The sequence below is a fragment of the Phocoena phocoena genome, chromosome 12 (assembly GCF_963924675.1).
Source record: "Phocoena phocoena chromosome 12, mPhoPho1.1, whole genome shotgun sequence".
Classification (NCBI taxonomy): Eukaryota; Metazoa; Chordata; class Mammalia; order Artiodactyla; family Phocoenidae; genus Phocoena; species Phocoena phocoena.
Genome location: NC_089230.1, coordinates 69,245,447 through 69,258,091, shown reverse-complemented (window position 1 = coordinate 69,258,091; position 12,645 = coordinate 69,245,447). Strand labels below are relative to the sequence as shown.

The window sequence follows — 12,645 nt, the reverse complement described above, 5'->3', positions numbered from 1 at the left end:
CTTCTTTTCTATCCCCCTACACCCTGATTCCTACTTCCTTTTTGCTTTCACCTGGACAGATCCAGATACCCAGGCTTCCTGCCAGCTCACCTGGATGTTTCTTCCCCAGGGCTTCTGCAACAGCCCCCACCTCTTTGGCCAGGCTCTGGCGTGGGACCTCGCTTCCTGCCCTCTCACCCCCAGTATAGTCCTCCAATACGTGGATGACCTCCTCCTCTGTAGCCCATCTCTCAGCCTCTCAAAACAACACACTGGCTGACCTCCTCAATTATCTCGGCTCTCGCGGCTATCGGGTCTCTCCAACCAATGCCCACTGTCTACACCCTCAGTAACCTACCTGGGAATCCACCTTACCCCCACAACAAAGAGCCTGACAGCCGACCGCACGCAGGCCATCCGCGACCTCCAACCTCCAGAGACAGCTGACCAGATTCTCTCCTTTCTGGGCCTAATAGGATTTTTCCAACACTGGATCCCTAACTTTGCTCTTCTTGCTAAACCCCTATATTTAGCTGCTAAAGAAACCCCCCAAGGACCTCTTACCTCTCCCTCCACTGTTCGACAGGCCTTTCTCACCCTCAGAGACACCCTGATATCCTCCCCTCCCCTTTCTCTGCCTAACCCAGACCGTCCTTTCCACCTCTTTGTAGATGAACGAATCGGAATAGCTAAAAAAGAACCTCACAATTTGCTATGGCAGCCGCCCAAACCTAACTAATGATGCACTCCCTTGCAATTCATCCCTCCCTGTAACTACGCCAATGGGGGCCCCACCAGGCTTGTTCTTTTGGTGTAATGGCTCCCTTACAAAAGAGGTCAACTCTTCCTCCCCCTTCCCATGTATCCCCGTCACCCTTGTTCCACAACTCACATTATATGGCCAAGCCGAATTTCTCTCACTTACCACACAACTTTTTGGCTGACAAAAAAGGGCCATCTTTCTCCCTATGGTCACAGGCATTTCCCTCGCCTCCTCTCTCGTTGCTGTGGGTATTGGGGGAGGAGCCCTAACACACAGTGTCTCAACATCCCGTGACCTAGAACAGAAACTCCAGCTAGCCATCGAGGCTTCTGCCGCCTCCATCACCTCCCTCCAGCTCCAGATCACCTCAGTAGCCTGAGATGCCCTCCAAAATCGACATGCCCTGGACCTTCTGACAGCTGACAAAGGAGGTACCTGCCTCTTCCTACAGGAAGAGTGCTGCTACTACATCGACACAGGGGTCGTTGAAGACAATGTGGATGCTCTCCGGCACTTAAAAGAAGAACTCCAATACAGGCAGCGACAATCCACCTCCCCCATCCCCGATTGGTGGCAGTCCACCCTCTATTCCTGGCTGACACCAATCCTAGGCCCCTTAATCCTTATCTGCATCCTATTCATGCTTGCCCCATTTCCTCAGGTTTCTCCGCAGCCATACAAGAAGTCTCTCGTGTGGCGGTGAATCAGATGCTCTTCCACCCATATACCTTACTACCCACAGAACCCCCCGCTGCCGCCCTCCCCTAACCTCCAGACCGCTGGCCGCCCGACTCCCTTCCGGCGTCCCCGTACAGCAGGAAGTAGCCAGAGACTAAACGTCGCCCCATTACACCAAAGAAGTCGGGATGTAAGGCCAACAGGTCCGGGGAAGGGCCCAGGGAGTCAGACGGAACCCCCCCCCAGGGTGGTTGATGCAGCCGGACCCACGAGTGGCATCAGCCTGGGACTTTCCACCTGCTCAGGAAACAGACCCGGGACTTTCCACTCGGCCCCGGTCTTTCCGCTCCCTGAGGGGCGGAACCATGGCTCTGAGGCTGATGCAACCGACACCTGACATTGCCACAACACCCGAAAGATTACCAAAAAAGGGGGCTGCTTCACACAGCAAGCGCCTCCCCTGCATCCACCCCTATAAATTTTGTTCGCGCCCGCACCCGGGCACGACTTCTCTGGCCCCTTTCTCTCGGACCAGTGAACCTCGCCCGGGAGCGTTCCCAAATAAAGCTTGTTTAAGCTCACCTCCGTTTTTGGTGCCGTTCCTTACACTACCAAATGTAAAACAGATAGCTAGTGGGAAGCAGCTGCATAGCACAGGGAGATCAGCTCGGTGTTTTGTGACCACCTAGGGGGGGGGATAGAGAGGGTGAGAGGGAGACAAAAGAGGGAGGAGATATGGATATATATATATATATATAGCTGATTCACTTTGTTATAAAGCAGGTTGTTATAAAGCTAACACATCATTATATAAAGCAATTATACTCCAATAAAGATGTTAAAAAAAAAACTCCTGGATCTAAGATAATTATTGCAAGGTCACAGGATACATGGTTAATCCACAAAAATCAATTCATTTCCAATATACCATCAAAAAACAACTGGAATTTGAAATTAATAAACTTGAAAAACTCAAAAAGTGGAGAGAAAGGAAACAATCTAATTAGACATGGGCAAAAGACATGAAGATACATTCATCAAAGAAGATACAGGGCTTGCCTGGTGGCACAGTGGTTGAGAGTCCGCCTGCCGATGCAGGGGACACGGGTTTGTGCCCCGGTCCAGGAAGATCCCACATGCCGCGGAGCAACTGGGCCTGTGAGCCATGGCCGCTGAGCCTGCGCCTCTGGAGCCCGTGCTCTGCAGCGGGAGCAGCCGCGACAGTGAGAGGCCCACGTACCGCAAAGAAAATAAAAATTTTAAAAAAGAAGATAACAAATAAGCTTGTGAAAATATGTTCAACATCATTAGCTATTAGGGAATTGCAAATTAAAACCACAGTGAGATACTACTACACACCTACTAGAAAGGCTAAAATTAAAAAAAGGGACTTCAGTGCTAGTAAGAATATAGAGAAATTGGATCATTCATATATTTCTTGTGGAAATGTAAAATGGTACAGCTACTCCAGGAAATGGCTTGGCAATCTTTAAAAACTAAATATGCAGCTACCATAAGATCCAGGAAGTGTACTTCTGGACATTTATCCCAGAGAAATAAAGAATTATGTTCATGCAAAAACCTGTATATAAATGCATATAGCAGTTTTATTTATAATAGCCCAAAACCAAAACAATCCAGATATTCTTCAATGAGTGAATGGTTAAACAAACTGCTATACAGTCATACCATAGAATTCTGCTTGGCAATAAAAAGTAATGAACTATTGATACATGCAACAATTAGTTGAATCTCTGGAGAATCTGTTGACTGAAAAAAGCCAGTCACAAAGTCTATATACTTCATAATTTCATTCATATAACATTCTTGAAATGATAAGACCACAGAAATGGAGAATAGATTAGTGGTTGCTAGGGTTAAGGAGGGGATGGGAATAAGGAAAGTGGATGTGGCTATAAAAGGGTGGCATGAAGCATCTTGATGTTGATGTAAGTGTTCTGTATCTTGACTGTATCAATGTCAATATCCTGTAATGTGCTTGTTCAAGATGTTACTATTGAGATAACTTGGGAAGGGTACACAGGATCTCTCTTGTTTCTTACAATCCCATAAGAATTTACAACTATCCCAAAATTAAAAGTTTAATTTAAAAAGTCAGTGAAAGTTTATTCATTCAATTGAATCAAATCTAAAGCAAGAAAACCCATTTAGCCATTTCCCAAGACACATACACATTATGAAGTGAAAATAAGTCCATTTGCAATTTATATCATCTGAGGAAAATCATCATATCACATAAGAATATATCTGTTTAAAACTCTAACTTTGTACACCCAAAGCCTAGGAGGTACGAGGAAATCAGACAATGGCTGATTAAATACTAGTTTAATAAATAGTAGTTTATGAATAAATAAATATATCTAGCTTCATTTGTTAACTGAACAAAGACTATATCGTGAAAGTGTCCTTAAAATGTTTCCTGGCTTGTAATTGTCTCAGCTTGTCCCTTTTTTATTCAGTTCTCTCTATGAGAACTTTTAAGGACTGACATATGGGATGCTTGATCACCATGAACTTGAGACTGGACATTATCTAAGTGGAAGGGTGAGCTATGTCAATACAAATGGAGAGACAAAAACAACTTTGAAGGAAATAAGGGATGTGAGAAAGTCCAGAAGGCTCTGGAACAAGTTCCCCACAGTGAAGAAGGATCAAAAACTGTAAAGATTGAATCAGGCTGGGCAAAAGATATATGATGTATCATAGGAGGATAAGACAAGACTATGAAGCCCGTTCAAAAAGAAAAAAGGACTTCAAGGAAGAAGAGTAGAAATGCAGCTCTTGGTTCATTGGGAGAACAGAATAAAGGAACATGTCCTGAACTCTGAATAACTGAAAAGAAAAGATGAAAAACTCATTAGGAATAATGATCTTTCTCACTGAAGAAAGGCAAAATGCAGTTTCCCATTCTTCATTTGTGACTAAGAAACTTGCCTAGGCTTTACTTTCCTACAATCATTATTTATGTTATGGTTGATCACTGTTCTTAATCAAATCCTCTTCTATGTAAATATTCACATGCAGTGTGCTTCTTGGTACTATTTATCTTATGATAAGTCAAAAAATAGTTTTAGGCCTCAGTAATTGTGAATAAATTGAACTTATTTCTCACCTGCATCCATCTCCTCTCTTGCAATTAACATCTCTCAGCCTTGACTCTCCTCCAGACACCAGCCAAGAGAAAAACCACCTGGATTAAATGAGCCTTCATGGATGCTCTTTTGATCATAAAAACCCAAATTGAAAGGACAGATCATTAATTGAATTTCTTTTTTTTTTTAAGTTACAAAGTAACGACAAATGCATATTTATGAAAATCATTTTTTTTTTTAAGTCTAGGTACTGTTTCTTTTTCTACTTTATGCCAAGAGTAAAGATCAGTGCTTCGGTGACTGGCATCAGTGGTGTCTGAGATTTCCTCTGCTCTTTGCATTGTCAGTTGGGATTGAGTGTCTAAAAGGTGTCTTTCAACAAACGGGGTGTTGGCTGTTCAGTTACGTTTTGCTTTTCCCTGGTGGCTACTTAGCATCTGGGGTGGTCCCTCCCAATGGTAAGGCTCACCCTTCTCAGAGTGACTGGAAATGTACAGCCTATTATTCAGTGACTGCCAGCAAATAAAGAACTTTTCTTGTTTCCCATTCTGCTTCCATTGCCAAAAGAATGTGTTGCTCTAATATCTAATAACCTTTATCAGCTGCTGGGTTCTGTTATTTCCAGTTTTCATTACTTGGACTTTCCATATTGTGCTGCCATTTTCATAGCAGGGGCTCCAGAGACATTGCAAAAGAATCATAAAACTATTGCTTCTGGGGGCTTCCCTGGTGGCGCAGTGGTTGAGAGTCCGCCTGCTGATGCAGGGGACATGGGTTCGTGCCCCGGTCTGGGAAGATCCCACATGCCGTGGAGCGGCTGGGCCCGTGAGCCATGGCCGCTGAGCCTGCGCGTCCGGAGCCTGTGCTCCGCAACGGGAGAGGCCACAGCAGTGAGAGGCCCACGTACCGCAAAAAAAAAAAAACAAAAAAAACCAAAAAAAACCTATTGCTTCTGAAACCTCACTAAACCACAGCAGTCGTATCTTCCATAGTTCCGAAACTATAACATCTTGGCAAAAAAGCTAGTGTTTTTCTTCCAAGTAAATTTTGGAGCACTCTCTAAGTCCTTTGTTTTCTTTACTTCCCAACTCAGGTCTTTAGACAAAAGTATACTACGTTTTACACAAATGGTTATTTCCTTAATAGTAGTGTGAAAAAAAAATAGTAGTGTGGAAATCAGGTTGTTAAAATTAAAATATATGTTAAACCTACTAGGGATAATTATTGCATAAGAGAACTCTGTTAGAATTATTTGATAAGTCAGCTCTTCTGTCTCTCAAATGACCATCCCTAACTTATGTATGTAAAAACAAAATATTCGTATGTCACATGCCCTTAGCCGTTAAGTGCTTCTGTAGAATATGATCCCATTACCATCTCTCATTTCAGGGCATGGATTTGAATTCTGGCCAAAGTCACTATTAATTCCCATTGTTTGGAAATGCTTTCTCTGTCTTCCTTTTTCCTAGTTTTTGAAGTGAAAGATCAATAAACTTCGGTCCTGGGCTCTTTTTCCCAGAGACATCAGGGATGGGCAGCAGGGCTGATGTCACTAGAAGAGCAGTGACCATCCTGATTGGCCAGTACCTTGCTCTGTTGGTCACTAAAGTTTTTGCTATCATCCCTTTTCACAGCAATGTTTTTGTTTCTTTTCAATAAAGTATGTAAGGCATCAGTACCGTGGATCAATCATCTAACAAATTGTTTTCCAAGTTGTAGTCCACAATAAGATAACCACTTGAAATTTGCCTTCAGTATGTATGTGTTACTGACTAACAGTTTACCCATACATTTTGGGCATACTATTTCTTCTTACTAACCACCACATACATAGCACAGTTATTATCTATAATAATATTGAGATCACTGAGTCTTATTTAAAAATATAGATTTCGGGCTTCCCTGGTGGCGCAGTGGTTGGGAGTCCGCCTGCCGATGCAGGGGACACGGGTTCGTGCCCCGGTCCGGGAAGATCCCACATGCTGTGGAGCGGCTGGGCCCATGAGCCATGGCCGCTGAGCCTGCGCGTCCGGAGCCTGTGCTCCGCAACGGTAGAGGCCACAACAGTGAGAGGCCCACGAACCACAAAAAAAAAAAAAAAAAAAAAAATTATATATATATATATGTATATATATATTTCCCTCAGAGTATTAAAAATACTCTTTAAAAACAGATGGTATGATATGAAATGTATGTAAATTCTAAACATCCTAAGATATAAGCTTTTTCTAATTAAGTTGGATCTAACTTAATTCCCTTATATTAATATAGCTACGATTTTTTTGTGTATTATCCTCAGAAAAGATGGACAAACACTAATATTTTATACTCTATTTTTTCTAAGACAATGGTCTCAATTAATTCTTTCAACAAATATTTCTTGGGCACCCACTGTGTGTCTCACACATACTCTAGGAACTTTGGGTATACCCATTAATTCAACAAAGATTCCTGAGCTGTGGTTCTTATATTCTAGTAGGGAAAGTTAGACAATAAATGATAAATTTAAGTGAAGGCTAAGGAAAAAGGAAAGAGTAGAGTAGGAGAAGAGGGGTTGGGAGTGTGAGGATGACACCTAAAACAGGTAAGGAAATTAGCCAAGCAGATTCTGGGGAAAGGAGTGTCTGGCCAGAGGAAAGGACTGCAGCACAGGCCCTAAGGTAGGGCCTGTCTGGCATTTTGGAGAAGAGCAAAAGCCAGTCTGGAGCGGGGAGACTTGGAAGAGGAATAGGGGAGTAGGTGAGAGGGTGTGCTGGGGCAAGTAAGACCAGGAACTTGCTCTGAGTGAGATGGGGTGCCATTGAAGGGTTTTGAGCAGAGGAGTGCTCTGTTATGATGTACATTTTCAAAGGATCATACTGCCTGCATTAAAGAGACTATAGGGGACTACAGGAGACGAGCAGGAAGACAGGTCAGAAGCAAGTGCCATAATCCAGGCAAGATATATGCCAGCTTGGAGGTGGCTAGTGACAACGGAGGCGTGAAATGGGTGTAGGGGTGAGATGAAATGAGGACTCAAGGATGACACCAAGGCTAGTGCCTGAGAAACTGGAAGAAGGAAGTTGTTATCAACTGAGATCGAAAAATCGTGGGTGGACCTGGTTTGAGGGGAAAAGATTAGGAGTTCAGTTTTGAACACCTAGAGTTTGAGGTGTTTTTGAGACATCCAAGTGGATATGTAAGGAGGAAGTTGGATAGATATGTCTAGAGTTTGAGAGAAAGGAGGCTAGAGATTTCATGTCATTTCTGATCTAATTCTCTACTCAAAACTAATAAAACATTCACCCGGGAAATTAACACATTTCCAATATGGACACTGCAGTTTTGTGTACGATTTTGTGTGAATTTTGCTGGAAGCCTTGAAATCAGATTCTCTGATTCTTGATTTTAACTAAAAACATCCCCAAACACAATTTGACTCAATTTTGATTTGATTCTCTTACCTTGATATTCTGGGCAGTGAGTGAAATTTCAATAGTAATGGCTTTCTGTCCTTAAAAACCACTTATTCATTCATTCATGATTTAAACATTTATTCAGCTCCTACAACATGTGAGGCTCTTATTCTTCCCCATAGTCCATTGTCTTGTTTGAGCAGCAAAACTAGCCAGGTCAGGGGGAAATGAATTTGAAAAAAAAACCTTGTAGAATAAAAATTGGAAGGACAACCTGATTTTGAGAAGAACTGCACTGAGGGAATCCTGACGTGAGGGCAGCAGTTCAGAGACTGTAAGAGCAGCAAACAAAACCACTATCTGGGACCATGTGAGTTTCTGCTGCCCACAGAGGACTGTCAAAGAAACATTTTGCATGTAATATGTGTTTTATGTCTTAGAGTTCCTTGAAAACTAAAAATTGTCCTCACATATTCAGAGTTGTTGTTTTTTTAAAATTGGAGAAAGCAGAAGGTGGAATCAAGAGACTAACCTAAAAAAACTTATGTTCCAGCATTTAAAATTTTCCTTTTTTACTTTAAATTTCATGAGACATAAATATTAGAAGGGCAAAGGACACCTGTGGGTAGAATGCAGTAGAGAAACACTACAAAAAGTCCATCAAAAGTAGAAATGCAATTCAACAAATGTGTGTTGAGTGTCCCCCACAACATGCAAGGATTGGTTGAAAATGTGAAGAGCAATAAGAAACAGTCCTCCCCAATATTCATAACATAATAGGATAGAGAACTTTACATAAACACATAAATGACACTAATATGAGGCAGACTGCTACACAGGGAAAGGAGAGATTAAATTATGAGTGATATGATTATGCTTCTTAGAGGAGTAAGGACTTCTGCTAGGTTTTTAATAAAATACTAGTAATAAGAACCAGAAACCAGATGAAGAGGAATTTCTACTCAGAGAGAACCTGAGCATAGATCTGGATGCAGGAATGAAAGGCATGTACGGGACAGTTAATGGTCCAGTGTTAGCAGAGCATTAAAAAGTAGCAGTTAAGTTAAATGTACATACATGTATAAATAACATAATGTGAGTGAAAACATCCAAGCATGGTGCCTGGCAAAGAGTAGAGGCTCAGTGTGTTAATCACATGTTATCTTGCATTTGAATATGATTAAGAAAGTGTGATAATGAATAAAAATTAGATGAAAATGTTAGGAAAAGTGAAAATTAGTAACTATGGAAGGACATAGCTTGTGAAGATATTTCAGGCTGCATGCAATTAGAGATAGATTTATAGCTTTTGAAATTATTTTTGATAGATTTGTTGATGTATAATTGACATACAATAAATGGCACATATTTAAATTGTACAATTATTACATATGATTACACCCATGAAACCAATTTCACAATCAAGATAATGAACGTATCCATCACACCCCCAAATTTTCTCACGTCTCTTTGTAATCCCCCTCTTCTACTTCTCTTCCTCTTAATCCCCAGGCAACCAATGATTTGCTTTCTGTCAACTATACATTAATTTGCATTTCCTATAATTCTATATACATGGAATCCTCAAGTATATTCTCTTTTTTGTCATGATCCTTTCACCCAACATAAATACTTTGAGAGTCAACCGTGTTGTACTGTATATCAGTAGTTCATTTCTTTATGAATGTACTACTGAGTACTATTTCTTTATGTGGATATACCACAGCTTATTTCCATTCACTACTGATGAACATTTGGGCTGTTTCCACTTGGGGACTATTACAAGTAAAGCTGCTATGAACATCCATGTATAAGTCTTTTAATGAATATATGCTTTTGTTTCTCTTGGGTAAATAGGCATGGAACGGCTGGATCACGTGGTCGGTACACACTTAACGTTTTTAAGAAACTGCCAAATTCTTTCCCAAAGCAGTTGTACCATTTTATATTCCCACAGTAGTGTGAGTTCTGGTTCCTCTACATCCTTGCCAACATTGGGTATAATTTGGCTTTTATTTTATTTTTTTTGCGGTAGGCGGGCCTCTCACTGTTGTGGTCTCTCCCGTTGCGGAGCACAGGCTCCGGACGCGCGGGCTCAGCGGCCATCGCTTACGGGCCCAGCCGCTCCGCGGCACGTGGGATCTTCCCAGACCGGGGCACGAACCCGTGTCCCCTGCATCGGCAGGCGGACTCTAAACAACTGAGCCACCAGGGAAGCCCTAATCTGGCTTTTTAGAAATTTATTATCTTACCCCAATCACACACAAATAGCCTTTTTCCACTGATGGGATAAGTTCAATAGACTATGTTTTCAATAAATTTTTAAAATAACAAAATATCCATATTGTTCAGAAAAGATAGATAAATGCCAGAGAAAATAGCTAAAAGGGTTAAGGGGATGGACTTCTGGAAAGTGGGCCAAGAGGTAGGAAGAAAAGGGGCAGGATATTATTGGTATTTATGAAATTGTAAAGACTATTAAATTTTTTAACATACCATGGATTATTTTAACAGGTAATTCAAATATTTTTAAATGACTAAACCAAAGTAGTCTCAGAATTTTTTCCACAAGAGCGCAGAGAACCCCGTTAACTGTGTTTAAATTAAAATTGACTATAACATGAAATTCTTATTAGGTACTTCGTATTGTAAATACACTGTAGATTAATCATCACAATTAATGTATTTTGTAGCCCTTAAATCAAAAGCAGCATTGTTACAGATAACCTGGAGATGATAAACGGTTCAAAAATCCCTCTTTATCCTAAGGAGAGTTCACACTGAAATAATGTATAAACATTATGAAGACAAGTACTTTTCATAGTCATTAGCCACACCTCATTAAATGTTTGGCCTTTGGAAGGTATTGGTGTAGATTAAATTTAAATAACTGACAATGGTTGAATAATTTACAATTAAAAACACAGCTTTGGGCTTCCCTGGTGGCGCAGTGGTTGAGAGTACGCCTGCCGATGCAGGGGATGCGGGTTTATGCCCCGGTCCAGGAAGATCCCAGATCCCACATGCCGCAGAGTGGCTGGGCCCGTGAGCCATGGCCGCTGAGCCTGCGCGTCCGGAGCCTGTGCTCCGCGACAGGAGAGGCCGCAGCAGCGAGAGGCCCGCGTAACGCAAAAAAAAAAAAAAAAAAAGACACAGCTTTAATTCATGTGTGACACAGCTTTAATTCATGTGTGTTAATGGTTGTACAGTCTCATTATTGCTACTGTGACTGCTCTGGTTACAAAATGGATAAGACCTGAGGAGGCAGCATAATATAAAAGTGAAGCACGTGATCTTTGGCTTCAGAAAGCTTGGGTTTCAATTCTGACATCATTTACTAGCTATATGACAACATGTAAGGTGACATTACAAAGCCTCAGTTTTTTCATTTCTAAAAATAGCATTAAAATGATACCGACTTGTTAAGATTGTTTTGAGGAGTACATGATGTAAACTCCAAGCATAGTGTCTGGCACATAAGTGATCAGTAAAGTTCAGCTATTGTTAGTACCTGGGACTCATTACTGTAAAATGTTCCAAGAGCTAGAAGTTAAGTACGATAGGGGGTTTTAATTGGAAAATGATTACATTTTATCAACATTCATGCCAATTAAAGTAGTAAATCATTAAAATCCTAGAAGGACTTGAATGATTTTATAATGAGAAATAGATACCAACCTCTAGTTGATTGGTTAATTGGTATATACTGACTGCACTAAGGTTCTTTTGACTCATTACTGTTCTCTTTCCAAATGAATGGCAGGGCATATTCTCTAGTTAAGGTAATGGAGCTAACGTTAGTTCTGCAAAGATAATTTTAAGTCATGGTTTGGAAATGAAGATATAAGATTATAGTAAATTCTGTAAGCAGTTAAGAGTACTAACACTAACGTTCTTTTGATTTATCTTCAAATTCACCAACTCTTTCTTCTGTCATCTCCATTGTGCTGTTAAGTCCATCCAATAAAATTTTTTATTCAGATATTGCATATTTCAGTTTTGGAATTTCCATTTGGTTCTTTGTGAAACTTTTTATTTTTCTCCTGAGAATTTATATCTTTTCAATCATTTCAAGCATATTTTCCATTATGTTACTGAGCGTAGTTATAAGAGCTACTTTAAAATCCTTGTTTGCTATTTTCAACATCAGGGTCAGTGCCCAATGATCATCTTTTCTTTTGAGAAGGGTACACATGTTCTTGTTCTTCAACAAGAACTTTTGAATTGTAGCTGGACATTGTGAATGATAAGTTGTGGAGACTGAGTTCTGGTATAGTCCTCTGATGAGTGTTGAATTTTTTGGTCTAGAAGTCAATTAACTTGGTTGAACTAAAACTGTATATTCGGTGCCTTGGAAAGCAGTTCAAATCCTACTCAGCTTTTTAATCCTTCAGTGGTCTGCCTGCAGTTTACCATGCACATGTGTAATTCAGGGATAGATCAGAGGTTTGGGCAACCTGTATACACAGAATTTGTGTCTCCTCTCTCTCTGGTTCTCACCTTCCTGCAATTCCACCCTCACTTTCCAATGGCTCTTGGTTGCCTGAAATCTGTCTTTTAGACAACAGGACTGCAAGTTTTCTGTAAGAGTTTTAGTCACCTTATGCAGCAGTGACTGGAGTCTGCCCTCACTTTACAAGCCACAAAATTCAGGAAACTCTCCTTGTATCATTCCTTTTGTTCACATGCTAACTTCCCTGCTTTGTTTTTCTGCTGT

At 40.9% G+C, this 12,645-nt stretch overlaps 1 protein-coding gene across 1 annotated transcript in view; it reads left to right on the top strand.

The window, feature by feature from the left end:
* The first annotated feature begins 1,785 nt into the window (after nt 1–1,785).
* Nucleotides 1,786–12,645, top strand: part of LOC136131896 (acidic proline-rich protein PRP25-like) — a 33,056-nt gene continuing 22,196 nt past the window's right edge. The window contains exon 1 of the mRNA XM_065888652.1: nt 1,786–2,053. Coding sequence (XP_065744724.1) covers nt 1,786–2,053 — 268 coding nt within the window. The remainder of the gene's footprint in view (nt 2,054–12,645) is intronic.